The 23,419-nt window shown below is 49.7% G+C and overlaps 3 protein-coding genes across 13 annotated transcripts in view; 1 reads left to right on the top strand and 2 right to left on the bottom strand.

Annotated features, from left to right (window-relative positions):
* Nucleotides 1-36: 36 nt before the first annotated feature.
* HINT2 (histidine triad nucleotide binding protein 2) lies at nt 37-2,371 on the bottom strand. Its single transcript, XM_073227748.1, has 5 exons — nt 2,133-2,371; nt 715-855; nt 513-617; nt 341-413; nt 37-220 (listed from the first exon to the last, which is right to left on the bottom strand). Exons 1-5 carry the CDS (start codon nt 2,211-2,213, stop codon nt 129-131), a joined length of 492 nt encoding a protein of 163 aa, XP_073083849.1. The 5' UTR covers nt 2,214-2,371; the 3' UTR covers nt 37-128.
* Nucleotides 2,372-2,696: 325 nt separating this feature from the next.
* The window catches only part of TMEM8B (transmembrane protein 8B), a 39,013-nt gene continuing 18,290 nt past the window's right edge, over nt 2,697-23,419 (top strand). The window contains exons 1-4 of one of the 11 annotated variants that reach the window (XM_017674640.3): nt 2,699-2,843; nt 4,626-4,793; nt 19,433-19,622; nt 20,002-20,209. In XM_017674640.3, coding sequence (XP_017530129.2) covers nt 4,661-4,793; nt 19,433-19,622; nt 20,002-20,209 — 531 coding nt within the window. In that variant the 5' untranslated portion in view covers nt 2,699-2,843; nt 4,626-4,660. Of the gene's footprint in view, nt 2,844-4,625; nt 4,794-13,510; nt 13,931-14,258; nt 14,983-16,357; nt 16,539-19,432; nt 19,623-20,001; nt 20,210-23,419 lie in introns of those variants that run through there. The other 10 variants (XM_017674795.3, XM_017674941.3, XR_005055410.2 and 7 more) reach the window with 10 other exon arrangements.
* On the bottom strand, nt 5,348-11,792 carry FAM221B (family with sequence similarity 221 member B). Its single transcript, XM_017671667.3, is given in 9 exon segments — nt 5,348-5,385; nt 5,736-5,855; nt 6,039-6,091; nt 6,093-6,231; nt 6,386-6,496; nt 10,870-11,004; nt 11,161-11,640; nt 11,643-11,693; nt 11,696-11,792. Coding segments are annotated over 9 exon segments (1,224 nt in total).

The raw sequence follows: 23,419 nt of genomic DNA, 5'->3' as shown, positions 1-23,419 counted from the left end.
CATAAATCTTCATATATTTGAGACAGGGATCCAAAATTGAAGGAAAACAAGTTTATTAGCATCACAGGGTCCCTTTCTCCCCACCCATCCAAGCATCCAGGTCTGGGGTTCTTGGTCAGTTGATAAGTTCAACCTGGAGGCCACTGGAGCTGTCGGCCCCCAAGTACATGAATGTGCAGATGATACACAGATTGTGCACCCAGTTTCCCATCGTTGATCACTGAAATAAAGGATGAGGTTTGGGAGTCAGGATCATGGGAAAGGTGAAGGAATAAAGACTATATTGAAGGGTAGGTATGAAAATTTGACTTCAGGGATTCAAGGGCCAAATATCACTTACCAAGTCGGTATCCATCTCCCAACCCCTCAGCCTTTGCTGTCTTCTTGGCCACAAGGAGAAGGTGTCCTAGAAGCTACAGGGAAAGGAGAGGAAGACAGGTTTTGCATTCACAAGTTGCAAAACCTCTGAGTCCAGGGTTCCCCCCAGCCAAACCCTGGCCTTGTCTTCCCACCTGCTGGTCGTCTTCTTCAGCTTGACTAATCCGAGGAATGGGCTTCTTAGGAATTACCAAGAAGTGCACAGGAGCTTGAGGGGCCACATCACGGAATACGAGACACTGGGAGCAGTGACAGGCCAGAGGCCACCATGTTACTTCTAAAGGCTGAATGGTATCCATGAAATTTCTGAGGGAATGGATCCTAAGGACACCCCACCTGCTGGTCTTCATAAAGAATGTCAGCTGGGAGGCTCCGATCCAGGATCCGAGAGAAGACAGTTGGTGCTGCTCCCCCAGGAGCTGCCTGTTGGGCCTTGGACACTTCATTCCCATCAGTCACACCTGCAGCTCCTCGGACCTGAAGGTGGGTCATATACCGAGGGAGGGAGTTGGCAATACCTCTCTCATGTATTCAACTGGGGCTGGCAGAAGTTGGGCTCTGGTAGTTAGTTTCACCTTCCTAAGAACCTCTTAGTGGTTCCCACCCAAAAGAGAAGTTCCTCAATTTCAGAGCATCAGCAGCAGAGAGAGTAGGGTGATAGTGCTGAGCCTGGCTAGATATAGGCAGTATTACAATGCAGGATTCAGCAGGGCAACTGACTCCTGTTCCTAAATTATCTAGGAAATCCAGCAGTGTTCAGAGGAAAAGGATCCAGAATGAGAACTTGGAGACTTAGGTTGCACTTATGATCTTACCAGTGAATTACCTTAGATAAATCCCTGCTCTTGGCTTCAAATATAAAATAAAGGGAATGGTTTGCATCACTTAAGACCACAGAGCTCTTTCCATTTACTCAAATTTTGTCAGTTAAGTTTCCACTTATTTCATTTTCTGATTTTTAAACTGTGTTACCTGTTTCATTCAGGTTTGAATACAACTGCTCTGTTTGACAAAGCGGACAAACAGTGGAGGGAAGAATTAAGTGAACTCAGCAACTCCGGCCCCGGGGGGACTGAAGGTAGGAAAGTTCCAGTTTCCCAGAGGCTCGGAGAAGACAGAAGACAGTTCTGCCGCACTGTGGGACAATGGGACGGGATGAATCTAACTCCTGGAGTGGCTCTGGCAAGTGGGAAAGATGAGAGGTTAATACTAGTGCTCAGTAGAAAGCCAGCGTCCTGATGGGGGCAGAAGATTGGCTCGGATAAGAGAAAGCTCAACTTCCTGCAGGGGGGTCTGGGGAAGCTGCCTAGAGCAGGCGTTCGGTCAGCTGGGCTTTCAGGCAGGTTTGGAAAGCACCGCTGAACTGACTCTGTCCCGGCCTCAGAGCTGGGGCCTGTGCAGGGCGTCGGTCTTAGGCAGTTCGCCTCTCCCTTGGCGAGGCTTTCGGAGGGGCTGCCGCTACCACTAGTCAGACCTCACCACACAGCACTGGAGCTTGTGCCTCGGGAGGGGCAACGATCCCCGTTTGGCGCTCGGGCTTCCTCCCCACGAGTCTGCACGGCTGCGCACGCCTGCGGAAGCCGGGAGGAACGTGGCCTTCCTCCCTGGAGGGTGTCAGACACCGCGGGACCCCCTCTTTGCCCCCACCCACTTCTCACCTGCGCAGACACCGCGGGACCCCCTCTTTGCCCCCACCCACTTCTCACCTGCGCAGACACCGCGGGACCCCCTCTTTGCCCCCACCCACTTCTCACCTGCGCCCCCCGCAGCCCCGCGACCGTTACAGCCCTGCGCGCCAAGCGCAGTCCAGCGGCCAGCAGCACAGCCGCCGCCATCTGCCCCACAGTCTAGGGAACCTCTCACCGCGGCCAGCACTGAGTCTCCGCGGTCAGCCAGAGTTGGGGCTGCCGGGGAGGGCGAGCGGCGGCCATTGGCTCTGCCAGTGGCCGAGAGAGGGCCCTGTCACCCCATTGGGTCGCGCTTCTGGGCGGTGCATACCACCCCTTGACGCAGAGGAAGGTACAATTCACTCCACTGGCTCCGTCGCCATTATAGAGGCGGAGTCTTCTCATCCCATTGGCTTCTTCTGACAACTGATTTCTCACTCCATTGGAAGGGTTGAGAGACCTAGGTGGGATTTTCCTTCAATTTGCTCTGGTTGCACAACGTTGCCCTCCACCCCTTCTTAGGTTGCGGCTCCCGAGTGGGTGGGGCTTCTACCTTACCGGCTCCTCCTATACAAGTCGGCCACTACTGGTTGGCTGGGAAGAAGAGGCCGGTGCTCCGTCACCGGCTGTACGAGGGCACCTGGGCCTTAGGCCCTTTAACCGCGTTGGCCAAGAGGAGGGCGGGTTTTGAGGGCGCTCAGTGCCTATTGGCTCCAGGAACTACTTGGAGTTTAAGGTGTTAAGAGTCTCGGAAGCAAGAGGCGGGTGGAGGACACCAGGCGGGTAGCGCGGATGAAGGTGAATTGCGACGGGCTCTCTTTTTTTAACTGCCGTGATAGATTCCTAGCATTTTCCCCACAAGGGCAGTTTCAGCCCGTTGAGCATTTCGGAGATTTTAATTTATTCATCCCGGGGCAGTTCCTCCTTACTTTATGCTCTTTTTACCATATTGACTACCAAGATTAGAGATTCTGCAGTTTGTTTACAAGGCGGTTTTTGTATTTTTCTTTTTTATAACGGGTGGGGGCGGGAGTGCCCTATCTACCGCACGACTAATAAGCAAAGGAGTATGTATCCAATGTTCTTTAAAAGGAAAGGTGTGTGATACGGTTAGCTCTGCGCTGGCATTTTCAGTGAGTCGGGTTTGAACGACAAGGGAAATGCTTTATGGCTAGGTCAGAGTATTTCGTTCTGTTGAAACATATAATTTGACATAAGAAACATGGGGTCCCAAAATATACTTACATCAGGTAAGTTTTAGTCTGACGCTTAAACATAGGACAAAAGTCGCCACTGTAGCTTTTTTTTAGCACACCTGACACATAGGTGGTTAATAATTATTTGTGTAGCAATAACATTGTTTCCTTTCATAATATAATATATATTGCATATACTTATTCTTCCATTTAAAATTTTCAGTATTATAGTCTCTGTTAATATTCTTTGTAATGGCTGCCTAATATTTAATTGAGCGAGTTTATCATAGTAACCATTCCTCTACTCTTGACTGTTAATTTTAGTGAATGGTCATCATGGTGCTAATTGCACATAACCATAAATGAGGAACTCTACTTCTGGAGATAGTATGGATACCTTTTGTATAGCCTTTCACCTCCAAAGGACAAACATTTGACCCTGTGTCTCACCCCCGCACCCCCATCCCTTCGGAGTTCTAGCAGTCCAGGTTGCATTCCTTCTCTTGGAAGGATAGATGGTCTGTCCAAATGTGAGGAAATGTAGACTGGCCTTTTCTTGGTGCCCTAGAGGCTTAACTTTTCTGTGGTGCCTCTGGGATACAGCAGCCCCTACAGCTGCTCTGGAGAAGGGCAAGAGGTAAGGGGAGCTGGGATCTAGGAAGAGGAAGGAACCCAGCCAGGAGAGGTAGGTGAGTACAAAACACTTTGAAAACGGTTATTTCCTTGGGTTCTCATAGAAAGCAGGTAGCACAGAACTTATTCCTGTTTAGCAGATCCCGGAAACAGGTCCAGAGAAGGAAAATGACTTGCCTAGGTCACAGAGTCCATTAGTTAAGTGTCAGAATCTCCTACTCCCCACAAGAATCATTTGTGGGCTTCCTAGTCCCTCCCCGGCAATGTTGTACCCGAAGCTTTAGTAACGACACTCAGCTGCTCTCATCCAAAAGCTGCAGTGCTCTGCTGGTTCTGACCACTGTCTCCTCTGCTTCCATTCCTGCCACTGCATCTGCTGTTGGACCTCATTAGAGACTCCTATTCTTTGACTGTTCTTTTTTCTCAATCTGTTGATTGCTTTCCGGGCTTTACTTTCCCTATTTGTATGATCAGCTTTCCACATCCTCAAGCCTTCTTCTTTTTCCTTATTTTCCTAATCATCCTTCCCAACACCTTCCTTGTACCACACCCATTAAGCTAAATAGTTTGCTTCTCTTCTTTAAGTAGGTTCTTGCTTCCCACTGTACCTGAATTCTCACCACCCATGGATCCGGTTTTTCTCTAGTTCCCCACATTAGCCTTCCCAAACTTTCCTCTCTTCCTGTCTCCTACTCCTGCTGTTACCCTATCCTCCCCCCACCAGCAACTGACCTTGTTTCCTACTTCACAGGGGAACTTCCACAAGATCATGCTCCCTGAAGCTTAATGAAGTCCCCAGCCTTCCCTTCTTCCTTCCTCTTGGTCCTAGGAAGTGGTGTTTCTCCTGTTCAGAGTGAACCTCTTCACGTCTGCTGTGACCTCATCCCCGCCCTCCATCTCTGGGATCTTGTCTCACCAGGTATCTCTCTTTCTCTTCTACATCCATCAAGGTGTTTTTCTCTACTGGCCTTTTCCCTTTTTCCCTCCTAAAAAGTACTTCCTTGACTCCACATCTCCCTCTGGATATAGTCTGGACTTCTCTCCTCTTTTCAGCCTAGCTTCTTAAAGAAACCTTCCAGCTCACTGCTGTTTGGTTTCTGCCTCCACCACACACTGAAACTACACTCTTAAAAGTCCCCAAAGACCTTCTAACTGCAAAACCAATGGATACTTTCCAGTCTTTTTCTTACTAGAGCCCCCAGTTGCATCTAACGTCACTACTCACTCTAACCCTCTTGAAACCCCTTTCCTTGGCTTCCTTGACGCCATGTCCTTCTCCTGATGCCAGAGCTGGCAGCTGGAATGGTGGAGGCAGAGAGCTGGATCCAGCCTCTCTCCTGTGGTGCTCTCTCACCCCTCATAGGTCCCACTCCAAGGTCCAGGGTGTCTATCCCTGGGCCGAGCTCTATCTGTGCCATACAGAGCCAGGTCAGAGTCTGGTGGCTTCCCTTTTATTGCTGATCTGGGCCAGGCTCACTGAGGCCTGTGCCAGGTGGTGTCAATGTCTGTCCCTGAAGGAGAGAAGAGCAGAGGTGACAAGGTCAGATAGGTGGTCAGATGTAGGGCCAGGTTGGGGAGTGTGTGGGCCAGGGAGCCCAGGGGGATTAGGGTGGGATCTGCAATGACCAGAGGACCCCTGCTTCTATAGGGACTCAAAGTCAGCTGCTGCCCCTGGCTTTTTGAACAGTAGACATCTCTGCAAAAGGCCCACAGTCTGCTCCTGGAGGTGGACATCAGTGCAGGTGTGGGTGTGGGGTGGGTGAGGTAGTGCTGGATTGGACGGTTGTGTGTGGAGTACTTTCCTGCCCAGCCTTCTAACTACAGAGCCTAGAATGGCCCCCTGTTCTAGGTACCCCCTCACCATGAGGCCTCCCTCCTTGTCACCAGGTCTCCTCAGTCTCAAAGAAAGTCCCAAGTTCTTCCCAGTGCTGGTCACAGGCTGCACACAGGAAATTAAACTCAAAGCAGTGGCAGCAACAGCCTAGGGCAGGGGCCAGCCAAGAAAAGTATATGGAACTGGGGCTTCCCCATGGGCTGACTACATTCTCATTTCTTCCTCACCAACCACTAACCCACATCTCTCCTACCAGTTCCCCCATCCTCATCTTCAAACTATTTGTATCCATTCTCTGCCCTGCCTCCCCCACCTTGCCCTAGAAGTTACCTTTGACCCTGCAGGGATGGGACCCAGTAGCTACATGGTCTTCATGGCTGTGGGCGACACTGGGCCCTCCAGGCCTTGGGGTCAAAGGTGGCCCATCTCTTGAGCCAGAACTCACCCACCTCCTCTGGGCGTGATGGGATAAAGCAGAACACGAGGCATCGGCAGTGGCCCACATTGCAGGGCACCAATATGTCTATGGGAAGGGATTGGGGTTGGGTGGGAGGATTAGACCAGCACCTTTCCATGCCAGCCCCCTCCCCCATATCAACACACTTTCTTTCATACATCTCCACACATGGCAGTACAGTTGTCCCTCCCCACTGACAGGGCTGGTCAGTTCTCCCTACCTGAGATAATCTGGTGCTCTCTCAGCAAGTGTCCACAAAAGCACTTGGACTCACCCCCAATCCGGAAACAGTCCCATAGATAATGGGGGCAGCACCAGCCAATGTAGAGACCTGGGTGTGGAGTAATGAGGACTAGCAGGAAGGAAAGGGTAGCCTAAGTGTACCCTAGGTGTTCTTAGCTCTCCCCTCCCTCCAGGTATATTCATCTGTGCCCATGAGTCCTCACTCCTACTCCTTTAGACTCTTCTCCTCAAGGTTTCCTCATTGCCCTGAATTGTTTTTGTTCTCCTTCCTAACCTAGGACCCACTCCACCTCTGTTGGCCTGCCAGGGATGAATGAGACAGTCTTCAGTTTCTGAGCAGAGAGATCATAAATGTAGTTTTGTTTGAAGGTGAACATGAATTTCACTGAGTTCTGTGACGGTGGGGATTCTTTTCTCCTCTCCTCCCCAAATTAGGGCCCGACTTTGCTTTGTTTCCTTGAACTGTCTAAGGTTAGCGAAAGGGAAGATGACTGACCAGGTGTAGAGTAGGTGGTGGGGATTGTCTCTTAAGGAGCCTGGTTGTTGTTGAAAGGACCTGAAGAGGAAGCTGGGTAGGAGGGCTTTCCCCACCTCTCCAGGTTGCACCTTCCCACCTCTCTTCTGTGTTCCTGGAGTTACTAAACTAATACCCTCTTATGAATTTGAGAAGGGCCGCTTATTGCTTTCTAAGGGTCAGGAGAAAGGGGTGAACTCAAAGTCATGAGTGAAGACCCAAATATACAAGCTTATGAAGCTAAGAAAGGTGGCCTGGAAAGGAAGGGGAGGCTAGGAAGTATCCCTGATGGCAGGCACCCACAAGAGGCCACAGCCCTTGAAAGCCTGGTGGTAGTAGTGGGATCTGAAAATGGTCAATCTCACCACAAGGCAAGGGTGGTGCTATGTAAATGTGGGAGGAGAACCAGAGAGCACTTCCCACTCAGATTTTCTCATCCTCCATGATTGCTGAGAGTACCCCAACTTCTACCCAAGAATCCTGTATGAGTCCCCATGGAGCAGGACCTTCACTTGTAGGACTCTTATTCCCATTTAAAGGGTGCAATGAAGAGTCACTACCAAAAAGTTGTTCTGATTTTCCCTGGGTGTCTAGGGGTCCCTCCTCTTGCCTCTCAGGGCTCCTTGTGAACTCTTATCACAGTATAATGCATTAAATGGGCTACTCATTTGCGTTCTCATTAGACTGGGGGTTCCTCCAAGGAAGGGTCTGTCTTTTTATCTGTCTCTAGCTCTAGCACAGGGCCTGGCACAAAACAGGAGCTCAGAGAACAGACTGCTTGGCTGAATAAGTGAATGAGCAAATTCCTTCAGGAGGGAAGAGAGACCCTGTGTTCCAGGCAAAACCCTGAAGTTCTAGGGATGATAAGAGTTGGTGTCCTCATCTATGACTCTGGCCAGGGCCACGCCTCACAGTTTTGTGCCTAATTGTCAGACTAGGTTTTCCTGTCTTACTCATGGTCTCTGAGAGTCTAAAGCCTGGCGGGTGTGGCTTTTGGCTTCACTCTTTGTCTTGATACTGACAGCCCAGTGCACCATACACCAGGGAGGCTTGACTAAACGGACGGGGTACAGGCAGAGTCACAGTGGAGTGAGTGGGGGCCAGGATTCCATTAAGGCATCTCAACCCTGTCCAGAGTAGCAGGATATACTGGCTGAGCAGGTGAGGTGTGGAGGTGAATAAGAGTGGTACCCACAGATCAAGGTCCGGCCTGAGGCCCTGGGGGACTCAACTCCAAGCACTGATACGGGAGTCAGAGCCCACCTTTCAGATGAAGAAGCCTGGGGTTTGATCAGGGAGCCTGGCAACTACACCTCAAACTGTTCCAGGTGTCAGTGCCCTCAAAGTGGGACAGTGAACATCTGGCTGTGTATTCCAAAGTGGGGCCCTCTCTGCTGATTCCAAACCTTCTTCCTGTTTTGACTGGATAAAGACTGGCAGGGAGAGGAGACATTATCTGGGATGCCATTTTGAGTCTGTACATGGTTCTAGGTAATTTTGCCATAAACATCTTTCCATAAGCATTTTCATAAGCACTTAATGGCAAAATTGTCTATGGCCAATTAGTTATGTGGCAAAAATGCCTGTGACAAAGATGTCTATGGCAGAGATATTATAGTGAAAATACACGGTATAACAAAGTCAGTTCCACAATCGCATAGTCACATTTCCATGATAACATCTCTTTGTGCTTAAAACGTCTCCATACAACATGTATCTGTCTTCAGTGGGGACTGTCTGCAGCCCACACCTCTCTCCCGAGCTTCAGACCCACAGAGCCAGCCTTTTCACCAGCATGCTCCACAAGCACTTCAAATGTGTTATATCTCATTACTCCTTCTAAAACTGGCCCTCATTTTCTGTCCTGTTCATCCAACACATACTTATCAAGCATCTACTCTCTTTCAGGCTTTCAGTTAATGGCATCATCATCCAATCAGTTAATTAAGCCAAAAACCTAGATGTCATGCCAGGCATGTCCCTCTTTCTCATCCAATACATCCAAAGATCCACAGGTCAGTTTTACCTTCTTAGGATTTCCTGAATGTACTTCTCCATCTGTCTACTTCTTACCTGGATTATTACCATACTCCACAGTGTAGCCTTTCTATCTCCAGTCTTTCTTCAGACTAACCAACTGCCAGAGTGGTCTTTCAAAAACACTACTCTGTTCTCATTAGTATCCCACTTCATTGAAGTGACTGTCAGGTGCCCTTAGGGTGTAATCCTAACTCTTGAACATGGCACAGAAATGCCTGTGTAGTTCTGCCCTTCCAGAGCTGAGTGGGTTGCTCTGACCAACACTACACAGTGGGCACACTGCATTGTTTAGTTCTCTGTGGTGCCTTCCCTGTCATGTCTCACCTGACCCTGCTCCTTACCTGGCCATCTCTTCTTTCTCAAGGCCTATCCCCTGAGCCTTCAAGGTGGGTGTCCTTTTTCTCTTTTCATGCAGCACTCTGGGCTGACCTCAGTCATAGTAGTTGTTAGAATGAATTAGTTGACCTTTTGCTTACTGGTTTCTCTCATTAAAGCACAAATTATTTGAGAGATTTTTGTCTGACACCATACTAGCACCATCATCTCACAGCTAGCTCAATGCCTGGCATGTCGCTGGTGCTCAATCAATGTTGAATGGATAAAAGAAAAACTTACACTTGATATATCTCTGCACAGCACATGTACTGACTCTCCAGGGATTCAACACCCCCAATATTAGAAGGAAACCCCAAATACCTTTGTTCAGGATTGAATGAGACTTAAATTTCTGAATAAAACTGCCTATTTAAACAGGAAAATGAAGATATTCAACTTGAAGCAGCATGATGGCTTTGAAGAGTAGGAAGTAGGAGGTTCTGAGAAGGCGAGTGTGGGGACAGAACAGACTCTGCATTTGCAAGAACAAGTATGAGTGACAGATGTTAAAATAAGCAAACAAAACTGTTTCAGTGCCTGGATTGAGACTGAGAATTGAGATCACTATGACTTTCTTGTCTAGGCAATGGGGTGGGGAGGGTCCCTGCATGGGAATGAGCAAACTAAATTACATGGAGGAGGCATAAGGACACAGAATTAATTGGTTGTATCTTAGGCCCATGTAGTTTTAACACAACTCTGTGCCTATCATATCATAAGGGGAAAGGAAGTAATGGAAGACCAGAATAAATCAGTGCCATCTATTGAATTCAGTCTAGAAACTCCAGAATGCTCATGGCAGGTTAAGGTGGTGAAGTGTGAAAAGACAAGTGTTGCTCTTTAACAACTTTAGTTCAGCCACCTGTCCCTGTCTATAGGGTAATCCCCATAGATATGAAGTTCAGGAACACAGGTGCACATGCTCACACACAGGACAGCATGTGTTTGCACTGTACACCTGTACATCCTTCATATACAGACAGAGATTAGCACAGAATCCCACTGATAGGATTGTCAAGAGTACTCCATTCTAGACCGAGACTTGGGATCAACAGGGCTAGAAGATATGACTCTTCTTTGGTGAGGAGACACAGCTTTTGGGTACCCAGGTGATCATGCGTCTGGCACACAGGGGGTGACAGTCTTTTAATGGAGTTCCATCAAGGGGGCCAGGACCTTTTGCCATGTCAGAGCAACAAATCTCCTAGGCCTGTCCATGGTCCTGGGCCTTCTCTGTCACAGGGTCTGTTTGGTGCAGCTTATTTGCGCCCTAGATCAGGGGTTGGCCTATGGCCCTTCTGGTTTTAACAACTTTAGTTCAGCCTCCTGTCCCTATCTGGACTTTATGTGAATATCCTCACTTTTTCCCTGCATCCATGCATCCACCTTGGCCCACTTGCTAGCTCCCCAGGTTTCAGGCAGGAGGTATTGCCATATCCACAGGGCAACTATCCTTGAGTGGTAAAGTTCCCAGATCCTGTTGGAGGATGGCCAAGGGCCTGTCACAGGCTCTGAAAAGCTGCTGGGCTCACCTGTCTGGATGGCACTCAGGGCTGTATTCTTCTCCCACTGAAAAAGGTGATTCACCTGAGCACCAGACTTCTCTCTGTACATTGCCTTGGCCACTTCCGCAAGCTCTTCCTGCTTAGCAGGGACCACTGTGTGGACTTCGTAACCTGGGAAGTAGCAGGGGCAAGTAACCAAGGGGAAGTGAAGAGGGCCTAAAATGAAGAAGGGGACAGGTCAAAGAGTAATTGAACCACCTCCTCATGCAGCAGGTGAAAGACAGGGATGATAATGGGGAACAGAGCAGGAGCAATTACAGCTAACTCCTTTCTTCCCCTTCTTGTCTGGTTGAACTGTGTAAGCGGTGCTGTCACTGGCATCCACCCCCTCGTCCTCTCCTTCTTCCCTCTCTTTTGCAAATGTGTCCAGGTGGGCCTGGGCTGAAGGGCCTGAAAGGGAGTGCTTTTGAAAGGTCTCAGGTTCAGAAACTTGCATGGACCTCTTTGTCCATGAGACCTCACTGGAGGAAGACTCAGAGTAGGGGTCTTCCTTTAGAGTCTGAGAGGGAGACACAGAGACATGGCCTGGTGGTGAAGTATGAAAAGACAAGTGTTGCTCTGAGATCTTAGAAATGTGAGTCTCCAGTGGGCTTTCCGGGATAGGGGTCTCCAAAGGGATCTTAGAGACTGAGTGTCCTAAAGGGGTCTCAGAAACTGAAGGCTCCAAAGGCATTTCAGAGGTGTCAGTCTTTAAAGGGATCTGGGAAGTGGATGACACTGTATGAAATTCAGACGAAGCGGCTTTAAAGGGGTCTCAGAGATGGAAGGCTCCAAGGGGGTTTCAGAGACGGGTGCTCCTGTAAGTCCTCAGCAGAAGGATCCTTTGAAGAAGGGTGCTCCTCTGCATCCATGGTGGTAGGAGGCTCTTCTGTGACCTGGTCTGCTTCCATCTAGTGGTAGAATAGGGTACAGGTATCATTAGGTTGGAATCGGAGGTTCTCCAAGTCACGGTTCACTGGGGGTTATGGAATTAGGATAAGGTTCTCAGTGCACCTGAGATACAAGGGGGAAGCAAGATGATTAACATGACAAAAACTTGGACCAATATCAACCCTAAGCCAAAACTCATCATTAACCTGAGGCTATTATTAACCATAGCCACCATATCAATCCTAGTTGGAGGATGAGGCGGACTAAATCAAACCCAATTACAAAAATTTCTTTGGGTCAGGGTATGGTGCCAGGAGGTTCATCCATGTGGCTAGATCCCATGTGGCATGCTGCTATATGAGTTGTGAGGGCTGGAACTTACAGAGGGGAAGGCTGAAGCAGTCAGAATTCCATCAGTAGATGGTAGCAAAGAACCATGCCCCAGGAGGAAGTCTAAGCACAGCAACTTTGCAAGTTCAAGAGCAGGGTCCTGGTTATACCTCAGGATGGTAGAGATCAGGCTCTGGAGTTCTAGAGACTGGGAAGATCAAGCCAAAGCAGGGCTTTGCTCCTAAGAGTGCAGGGAGCTGCCATGACCCTTAGGCAGGGCCCTGGCCACAGTCTAGTTCTGTCTAGGGAACACACACATCCTCTCGATGTCATTCGTGTTCAAGTCTTCAACTTCTTCCAGCTGTATGCTGATGATTCCTAAATCTATATTTCCACTTCAGACCTCTTTAAACCCCTGTACTTCACACTCATGCCCAGCTGCCTGCTGAATATTGCTAAGTGGATGTCCCAGACGGCATCAAAACTGAACTCCGGGAATTACCCTAATCTTCGTTCCCCTCACCCTAATCTTCAAAGTGCCACCAAGGATTTTATTTCCTATCTTCTAAATATCCCTCAACCCCATCCTCTCCTTTTCCTCCAATTTTGTTCAAGTTCTAATAATTTTCAATGTGGATTATGTAATAACTTTGCCCCTCTGCCACATTCCCCAGCCTATTAACCCCCTCACCATTCTTTCATTTATGTAATTTACACTTTTTCCTAAAAAGCCTAATCTTACATTCTTACCCAGGCACTATGCTAAGCACCGAAGTCAGTGGAAAGAATCTGGGAAGGAGACAGTTAACTAAAATGACAATACAAATAAGTTGGTGGTGTGCTGGAGTAAGCTCAGGATGCTGGGGGGAGTGGGCTGTGCCTAATTTATCTGGGAAGGATGTCCAAAAGAAGTCAGTCGTCCTTAATGACCCAATCAAGATTTTTCTAAAATGCAAACCTAACTGGCATTCCCTGCTTAAAAAACACTCAGTGACGCAGCCTAAGGATTAAGTCCAAATTTCTTGGCCCAGACATTCAGAGCTTGTCATCATTTGCAACATTGCCTATGGATCCCCACCTTACCTTTCTGAGCCCCCTAGTTTTCCTCTATGCTCCGGAATACTAAATCCAAAACAAAACTAGTCAGACCCTGTCTTGGGACAGGAAGTGGGGGGAGAGTTAGAATGATGGGAAGGAAGATGACCAGGAGTTCCTTAAGAGGAGAAAGGGACTTGAGGGTGGAGACCCAGAGAGGTAAGGGAAAATGAAGGGGAGGAGGGAACTGGGCAGAGGCACGTGGCTGAGGGGGAGGGTAACGATGAAAAGTAGAGAATGGGAGGGGGTTGGGCTGAGGTGGGGAATGGGGTGAGGTTTGGAGGAGGGGCCGTTGGAGAAGCCACGTACCTCTGGGCTTTGGTTTGGCCGTTACAAGTCCTTAGGTCAGGATCTTGTCTGAAGCTGGGAAGAAGTGTTAGCCGGGAGGGAGGGAGGCTCTTGGATGTGAATGAAACCCGGCTACAGGTGCTGTGTGGTGAGAGGCCTTGCTTCCATGTCTGTGACTTGGGGAGGGGACTTGGGGACACCTGCAGAAATTCGCAAAGGATATCTGGCCAGATCTGGGGAAGGGGAAGGGCTAGGGGGTCTGGGGCGGAGGAGGGAGGGGCTTGACAGAAAACTCTGGAACTCGGGCGAGAGAGGAGGGATCCGTCACCAGGGCAACCGGAACGCCCAGTAGTCTCCGTGCAAACAGCAGTCTGGTCACCAATCCGGTGAGTGATGTTTCCTGAGGAAGCTGCTGCATTGGACCCGGAGTGGACGAACCCAGAAGGTTCACTTCTTTTAAGGGGATTTGCAGGATCTCTGTGAGAGTCTGTGGGTAGATATGGGTCTGCAGATATATGTTTGTCTCTGGGGTCTCTGCAAAGGAGATGTCTGTGGGGATCTCAGTGGAGGCTGTGAGGATCTGGTGGGCCTTGGCTAGGGTGAGAAAGGCAGGCGCCCCAGGGGGCTTGGGGCGGAGCCTGTCCTTGGAGCCCAGCAGGACCAAGTTAGACACCAATAGACTAGGACAGGGGGCGGGCTTTACAGAGAAGACCCAATCGAACTGACCGGGGGGCGGAGCGTCACGATGACGTCAGGCGAGGCCGCCGCCGCCGGGCCTGGTATCGCTGGTCCAGCGCAGCCGGGAGTCGCCCAGGCCTGAACTCCTACCCTGGTCCCCGGCCCGGGCCCAGCCAGCCCGACCCCGGCCCCGGCCCTTGAGGACACTGGAGGCCACCTCCCGGGGGTGGGGAGCGGAGCCGCGGGTCAGCCCTGCGCCTCCCGCGCTGGCCTGTCCGGCCCCGCCCCCGCCCCGGGCCATGGCCCAGCCCTTGTCCCGGCCCCTTGTCCTATTCCGATCCAAGCCTTGGACCCCGGCCCCGCCCTCGCCCCGCTTCCCAAATTGGTCCCAGCCGCGGCCTGGGGCCCGGCGAATGCCCAGATCCAGGTTCCATCCCAGTCCCCCCCTCCAGTCCCAGTCCCATTCCCAGGCCTGGCCCCCATCCGGGCCTCTGCCCCTGTACCACCTTCTGTCACAAATTCCAGACCAGCCCCTGTCCCAACCCCATTCTCAGTGTTTGCTTAAGCCCAGGGCTCAACCGCCAGCCTTGCTCCAGTCCCCATCCGATTGCCTGTCCTGGCTCTCGCCCCAGTGCCCAGCCCAGCCCAACCCGTTAATTCAGCCTTTACCCTCATCTCTGTGTTTCCCCAAGTCTCTCCCACTATCCACCCCTCTCTCTCATACACTGCCCCTCTCCCAGCCTCGACTCAGGTCTGGGCTCCAGCTGCCACCAGCCCTATTGCTGCTGTTGCTGTTTTCTGTCCTTGGCCCAGGGGCTGGTGAGTGCAGAAGCAGGAAGAGGCAGGGATGGGTTTCTGGTAGGGAGGGGTGGCCTGGAGGGATTCAGGACAGCTGAGACCTGGGCGACTAGATCACTGGGGAGAAACGGAGGAGAGAGGTCTTACACAACTGAGAAGAAGAACCGGGAGAGTCAGAAGAGAGGTATATGTGGGTTTCAGACTCAGCAGGTGGCTGATAGTCCCTAGGACAGACACTTCAAGATTTTCTTTCTTGGTGTCTATCTTGACCCCACTTTGACTCTAGCTTTTCCAAGGAAATTTTGCACCTGCTTGCAAAGTTTAATAAGGGAGACATCATAGTCTCACACTAGAGAGCCTCTAGTCCAGTGTGGGAAGATCTGACCTGAATCCTCGAGATACTGGACATGCAGTAACATAGGGTTAAGAAAGCAGTTTTGAAAATAACATGTAGCAAACAGATGGACATGAGTTAGTCAGCATTATAATAAATTTTCTTCTTGTAATTAGGCTTGTTCCAAATAAGCTTGATTTGCCTAGGAATAATTCCTGACACTTAGAGTTGAAACTCAGAGGCCATTTTACAGATGGATAAACTGAGACTCAGTAGGGGAGCAATTTGCCCAAGGTCAAACACCTTGTAAATGGCAGTACTGGGGCCAGAAAGAGTGTCCTAATTCCTATCCCATACTAATGTTTTTTTCCACTGCAATAATACCAAGTAGTAAAACAAACCCAACTGGGAAAGACTCGAAGCAGAACCTGTCCTCTCCCGCATCTGCCCACAAGGGGGCTTCATCCACAAACTTCCTCATTTGCCAGTTGTCAGCCTTGAGGAGGTGATTCTGATTACAAAGACAGAGGTCCAACTTCTTAAGGTGGAGTTTGGGAAGAGGAGGGGGTCCTGGCTATAAATGTGCCATAAACATGGCCCTATCATGAAGATACAACTATGGCCTTCAAGGCCCCAGCCCCTAGCAACCTCTGGTGGGTGGCACAGTAGGATGGAGATGTGCCTGAGGGAGTCTTTGCCAGTAACAATAAACTGGGCAGCTGGGGGTGGGGGCTGGGTTCAGTGAGGGGGGATTGGGTTGGGGGAGGGGGTTCAGTTTACAAGCTTGAGATCAATACATGCCAAAGGTCACTACTCTGCAGAGATGTCCTTGCTTTGTGTGTATGCTCCTTGGTATCTGGCATTGATGTGTTTGTGTGTTCCTGAGGGATCTGTGGGAAAGTTGGGCAGTGTTTGTACATGCCTGTGTGTTGGTGAGTATAGACACATGTATGTTGTGTGGGGTACATGTGAACTTGAGCCTACGTTATTGTATGAGGGGAAGGGTACATGTTGTGACCCAGCCATATTCCTGTTCAGCTCTCCCTCTTCCTCCTGAGACAGATCACTGAAGTATCACCTTCCAAGTGGATAGTTTCTTGGTTGGAGGCAGTGCTGGGTGTCTCCCACAACATACATAAATAATCTACGTGCCCCCAGCCCGACTCATTGAAGGAAGAACCTTCAAGCAGCTCAGTGATGATTGCTACTGGCAAATTGGGCACCCAGCAGAGGCAGTAGCCAGGTCAGTTTTTCAGTTTGGGTGAGGGGGCATGCATACTTTGAGCCTAACTCATAGTCCCTGCCATCACAGCTTCTTTGTTCATGAGCCCACAGAGCAAGCTGACTAGGGGAGATGGGTGACTAATAGCCATAGAGCTTTAGAAAGCTGAAAGATGTGGATAAAACACCATTGTCCAGAAGCAAGCTCAGGTGCTTGGGGAGAACTGTAATGAAATTAGAAAAGAGCACTGAATAGCCCTATTGTGGGCAGGGATGCCCTTGGTGCTGTTAATAATCACTGCCTTGGCAAGTGACCTGGCCTTCATGGGTGCTCTGTGACCTAGTGATGGCAATAGGTGTCACCTGAGGGGAGGCTGGCAGTGTCATAGGCAGTGTCATCATAGCATAGTCAATCTCATGCTTTTATATATTGTTGGCTTCAATCTCATTTCAGGAATAGAAGGTGCCTCCTGGGTCTCCTGGTTCTACCCCAGTCCTTAAATCTTTTCCTTGGGCTCAGCTGACTACAGTTGCATAACCTAGGCATAGCTTGTCATTTCAGGAAGAGATCTTTTGTTTTGACTAGTGCTGTCACTAGCAGGGCCAACTTCAGCCTGTGTGTGTTTGTATGTTTGTATACACATGTGCATGTTTATTTCAGGTGGTGGTGAATCACCCTAGAATCATCTGAAAGTATGGGGCATGCAGGACAGGTTCATGAGCATGGCTCGGGCCTTACTCAGGCTTCTGGGACTGAGCTCTGTAGGCCCTGGTGAAAACTCCCAGTCAAAGCTTGGAATAAAGGGGGCTATGGACACTTTCTCAAGCATCTGCCCTCAGAACTTCTAGGTTCATACCACCACGCCCAGGTTCTGCTCACTCCCTTTCCTCACCAGCCTATACTGTGACCTCTGTAGCCTCTGGCCACTTTTGGGGTGACTTAACTAGTTCCACAATTCTCCAGGCCATGCTGTGTTCCTTTGAATCCTTTGTGCTTATCTACCTATTTTTTTACCAAATCATTAGCTGCTTTTCACCACCAGGTCTCTGAGGGTCTGCACTGGGGGAGTGGGCAACATTTCTTTCTTATAGTAGCAATGGCCCATCTGATGACCCATCCCTGGTACCAGCTTTGGGGAGGAGAAGCCTCCCCTGACCCCAGCAGAGGGTGCTCCAGAGCTCTGCTTTCCCGTAATGACAGTATCTAGGCTATTCAGCTCTTGGCTTTCTGCCTCCCAATTGTCTCAGCCTAGGACAGAGCCTCGGTTTCCTAGGGGCTTCTAGGAAACCCATCTTCCCCATCAGTTGGTTCATTTCCCCTTATCTGCCTCAGATGCATAGCCACTGCTCTCTGAATGTTGCTCTGTGAGCCTCTCTGGTTCCTGGGCAGCACTCAGCTTGCAAGGTGGCAGGTCTTCCTTGCTGACAGTTGAGACTTATCATGTAGTCTGAACTGGACATACTGGTACCTGAGTGTAACCGTGGCCTTTGAAGATGAACGTGGGTCAGTCCAGGGCCAGTGTCCTCCACCTATTTAGGGCAGTTCTCTGCAGAGTGACTCTTGAGTTTGCTGCAGGTCAGTGGGGCCAACCTTAACCCATGTTCCTTCCTTCAGCAGCTTCTCTTTCTCAGATGCCTCTTGCTCTGTTATTTCGAGTACCTCATTTTGGGAGTTATTTCTTCTATATCCAGAGAGGGAAATTGTCAGACTAGGTGAGCCATGTGGGTATTTCTGCTTGGCTGAAAACTCTGCTCAAGGTTCCTCCCTACCGTGTCCTGAAGCTGCTTGAGTTCCAAACCTTCTCTCCTGTCCTGAGGGCATCCTGGGCTTCTCTGGGGCTAGTCTTAAGTCCCAGAGCAGTCAGATTCCCCAGAACTTTGCCTGCCATTTGGGACTGCCTTCTATTCAGCTGAGCTACTGGGTTATTTTCACTGTTACAGAAGGCCTAGTCCCCATCTGTTTATCTGGTTAACTCCTGACACTAGACTTCTCTGTTCACCTTCACTCTGCTCCTAACAACTGGGATCAGGTATCTTGTATCTTAGTTTCAGTTAGAGATGACCACACTTCCCACCAAATGTGAATATTCCCAAGTGGTTTGAGATTCCAGTGGGTTGCCAACTGATTGCCTCTTTAGCCCTTCTTCCTGGGAAATGCCCCCTGGATGCTCATTCTGAATCCTTGAGGGCCTGATGACTCTCCTTTCCTCCTCCCCTGCAGGCTCTTGCTGTGGCCTGCCAGCTCCTGTCCTTGCCTCTGCCACCCAAGCAGGCCCCCTTGAATCCTCACCACACCTTTTCCTTCCCCCTCCTGCCCTGAGCTAGTATACAGACAGCTTTTGTGAAGCATCTGAGGGTTTTTACTGCTCCTGACCACAGGGGAACAGAAAGGGGAAGAAAATAAATAAGTTACACAGTTCCATGCTAACCGCCAAGCACCACAGGTGGAGTTCCAGCCTGCTCAGTGGACTAAAAGCCTGTGCCAACACACACACACGCACACACCACACACACACACACACACACACACACACACACACACACACACACACACACACACACACACACACAGCCACACTTTGTTTTGGTAAGAGGAGAACAATAGCTTCTAAGTGAGGAACAGCTGTGGGGTCTTATAAAGGGTCCTGATTTTGGATTTAGACAGATCTAGGTTTGAATCTTCTGTTTGGTCTAGATTTGGGCCTCAGTTTCTTTATCTGTAAAAACAGGTCATTTTTTCCAAGGTGGTTGTAAGGATTAAAGCAGATGATGGCTAGGGCAGCGTGAGACCCAGTTCCCAGCTCAGAAGAGCAGCTGTTGAGTTGGTGCTATTGATGAGGAAGACTGGTTGCCTGCTGCTTAATGGAAGTGCCCTCTGTCCAACCCTATTCCTCTCTCTTTCACCTGCTTCTCCAGGAGGCCTCTTCCTGACTGATTACTCCACCTGCTCTCCCCGAAAGCTGAGTCCTTTCCGCTCCTTCGCCAGCACCGAGCTCTTCCACTTCCATGTTCCCGAGGACACATTTCTGGCTGTATGGAACCTCATCATCTTCAAGGAGCAGGGGGGAACCTTTGGGGACCACTGTCCAGACCAAAGTGTGACTGTGTGAGTGTCCCAAGTCCAGCTCCTGATTCCCACTTGCAGCCCCACACCACTTTCGAACTGAAGTGTGACTTTTTGAGTGTCTAAACTGATCTTTTGACTGACTCTGACCCTTATACAGACTGGAATGTGACAGTGTGACTGAGTGAGAGCCAAGACCTCTGTCTCCTGACCACTTCCTGACTTCTGTCCTTTGAGTACCTGAACTGATCTTTTACCCCCTATGTCCTAAACCCTGACCTGCAACCACTTTGTTGTATGTGTCAGTACAGGGAATCCACTCGTTTTACTAGTAATGAGTGACAACTCTCCTTTATTTTCCCCCTGTCCCATCCCACACCCTATTGCCTCTTCTCCTCTTCTCCTCATTCTGGTCCCCCAGGTATTTCCGGTCCGGGGCACCCCCTGTCATCAACCCCCTGAACACACACTTCCCAGGGGACACGGCTGTGCCTGGGGTTTTCTCACTGACCCTCAGCTGGACACTGCCCAACCGCACCTCAGGCATCTTTAACGTCAGCAGCCCCTTACCAGGGGACTGGTTCTTGGCTGCCCACCTTCCCCAGGCCCATGGCCACATCTCTGTCAAGGTGGGTTGATGCTGCCTGGCAAGGAGGGGCCAGAGCTGTCTCTACATGTCTACTGGATTCGCCCCACAGGCTGCCTGGCACATCAGCTGGTGGGCAATGAGGGTGGCTGGGGTAGGGCCAGAGACCATGATCTGTAGGGGGAAATGTAGGAGCCTTGGGAGGACATAGTGGGTCCAAGCAAGCTGAAGGGAAAGTCCAGAGTCGGGGGTATCAGTCAGAGGCCCCAGCACTGCACAGTAGTGTCCCTTCATATTCAAGTTGCAGGGGTTATCAGAGTGATCAGAGGCCAGCCAGGGACTTGTCAAATGCTGCTGAACAAACCTAGGACTGGTCTTGTTCTATGTCTTGATCAGTGATAGCTCTGCAGACTCTTGTAGGCTACAGCCTAGTTGTTAGTTCATGTGGGATAATACATTCCGCTTCTACCATGATTGAGCTCTCTACACCCTATGGAAGACCATATGAGAACACTCAGGAAGGGAATCCCCTTCCTGTTAAAAGGAGGCTTTTGGCAGTTGGTGTCTATACTATCCTGGCTCTTGCTTCCCTTCCCTCCAAATATCTGCACTGATTTCATACAGCATAGGTTGTTAAAGTCTTAAGTGTAGGTGCAAAGGTCAGAATGTTTCTCTGTTCTGGTTTGTAGGGGAAAGAAACGCCACAAAGTCCCTGCCACTCCCAGGTGCTGGGTAGGCCAGACTGCCTCCTTGAAGTGAGAGGATCTGTAGGTTTCTTATTCCTGCTCTTTGGTGGGAAGAGAGAGCATGATGAGCTGACCATTGTCTCTGTGGTATGGCCATGTGTGTGGGGCCAGTATTAAGGGTGAAGGACTGAGCATGAGCAGGGCAAGGATTTAAAGGACAGGATGCTGAAGCATGTGAAAGCTAGTGGGGTTTGGCCATTGACAATTGAGAGGGGGCAGAAATTCCCAGTTAAGTGAGGACTTGATTCAGATACATCTCTCCAGGCTGAGCTCCTTGAGGGCAGGGGCTCTGTGGCAGTGTCAGACTCACATTTCCTCATGCTGTAGCCCAGCCTTCAAAGGCTGATATGTTATGTAAAGCCTTCAAAGTTATGATACTTTGGAATGAGCTGAGAATTGCATGGGGACAAGTATGCAGGCTCCACTATTGTCAAGAGGTGGAAACTAGGGCTGAGGTTGCACCTTGAGGCCTCAATGATGGGCCTGCTTTTCTTGAAAGTAATGTACAAGAGAACTTGCTGTCAAGGCCTGGAACCCTCTGGATGAGAGCTTGTTGGTAGCTTGCCTGGGTGTGACTCTGGGTTCGTGGTAGGCCTTGACTCCCATCAGAACTAAGGGTTATTCTACTCGGAGGAATGTCTTAGGTCTTTGGCCAAATCTGAAAGAGCCCAGGCCTGATTCTAACTGTGATCCTTGACCCTCTTTGTGAGAACTGACAGAAAATCCTTCTGAAGACCTGCACTAATTACCTAAAAATGTTTCTGGGTGAGCAGAAGGAACTTGGGGTCTAGTCCTGGGCTGGGATTATGGGAGCTGAAGCCTGGTCTGGAGCAATCAAATCTGGTCTTGACGTACCCATTTGCATTTAGATATAACAAATGGGGCCTGGGGGACTTGGCAGAGCAAGCTGGAGCCCTAGCCAGCAGAGATCGCAGGGTGTGGTGAGACTGGAGAAGAGGGCGTGTAGTTACACCTTGCCCATGAATGACAACAGACATAGACACCCTGAGAGATGTAGCTCTTTAGTCAAACTTGTTCTAGGGCTGGGGGCACAAGGATCTTCTTTATGGTCCCTCTAAGAATTTGTGGCCTTTTAGAAACTTACGTAAGTCTCTAAGGATTCTTAAGTTCTCTGGTTAATTCCCTAGACTCAAGCCGGTGGATGGATTGTCCAGAGCATCCCTCCAGGGCTTTATCTTTTCAGCTTGCTTTCTCCTTATGCCATGGTCCTGACTTCCTGTGAGGCTTGGCCAACATAGGAAGTTACGTGGGTTCAGGGAATCCTTGGGTGGTGACTGAAGAATCCCAGCATTAAGAAGGCAGTGCTATTTCTAGAGCCTTCCTTTGGGCTTTGGAGGTGAGCCCAGACCTCCCTTTAGACTTAGTCCTTGGATACCTGCTTTGTCCAGGCCTTGAATTGGATGCTAGGTACACAAATAAGATGCATATTGGTGATATATAGGAGGTATTTTAAGAGGACAAAGGAGAGATGGCTAACTCAGCTTTGTGCTGAGCTAGAGGTGATTTTAGGAAACTGTCACAAAGTAAGGCCTGGTATTGAGAAGGCAAGGAAAGACATACCATGTAGTGGGAGTAGCATGGGCTAAAGCTTAGAAGGGAGAATTGAAGTGGTTCAGTGTGGGGCGGCTGTTAGGGTGGATGAGGGTGCTGCAGGGGTGAGCAAAGGCCAGATCATGGAAGGCCTAGAAGTTTGAATTTTATCCTGAATGATAGTGAGCCTTAAGAGGTTGTAAAAGGGAAGTGACTTATCTGGTTCAGGCCATTCTCCTGAGCTCTGGTCACACACTTCTGCCAGCCCCTGCGTCTGTGTTATTCATGACTGTATCCCCAGCATCCAGCACAGAGCGTGGCACATAGTGGGAGCATGGCAAAGTTTGTCATCCTTCTGCCATCTTCTCAAACTCATAGTGTCCAAAACTGATCTCACTTCTCTCCCTTTCCTTTTCCCCTCCTTCCATCTTGACCCATGCCCTCCATCTCCTTGCCTTTTCTGTCTTGGAGCATGTGTTCCTCATGTGGCGCCATTGCCAGTCTGCCCTGAGGGCCTGGTCTTTGGGTGGTGGGGAGTACCAGGCACCCAAATGGTTCATTAGGAGAAATTTCTCCAGTTGACTGGGGTACAGTTTTCCTTGGATGTATCCTCCTCTCAGCTCCAAGATTTGAAAGTAAATAAAAGCAGATAAAAGAATGAAAACAACAATAAGGAATGCAAAGCAGCAGATTGTACAGAAGAAAGGATTTGGTTGAATCTACCAACTAGGACCAAGTATGGCTCAGTATCTCAACTGAAGAGGTTAAAATCTGCTAACAGTGCTCCTTCTGCTCTTCCTCCTCCTCTTAAATGATTTTATTTGTGTTTCGAATAGGTAATATATGCACCTGGTACAGCATTCGAAAGGTACAAAAGGCAGACAGTGAAAAGTAAGTCTTCCTCATCCCTTGTCTCCTTCCAGTGCCCACGTCCCCTCTCCTGAGTTAATGAGTAA

This window comes from Manis javanica, chromosome 2 (genome assembly GCF_040802235.1).
Source record: "Manis javanica isolate MJ-LG chromosome 2, MJ_LKY, whole genome shotgun sequence".
NCBI lineage: Eukaryota > Metazoa > Chordata > Mammalia > Pholidota > Manidae > Manis > Manis javanica.
The sequence above is the reverse complement of the archived record's forward strand: the minus strand, read 5'-3'. Positions and strand labels throughout refer to the sequence as shown.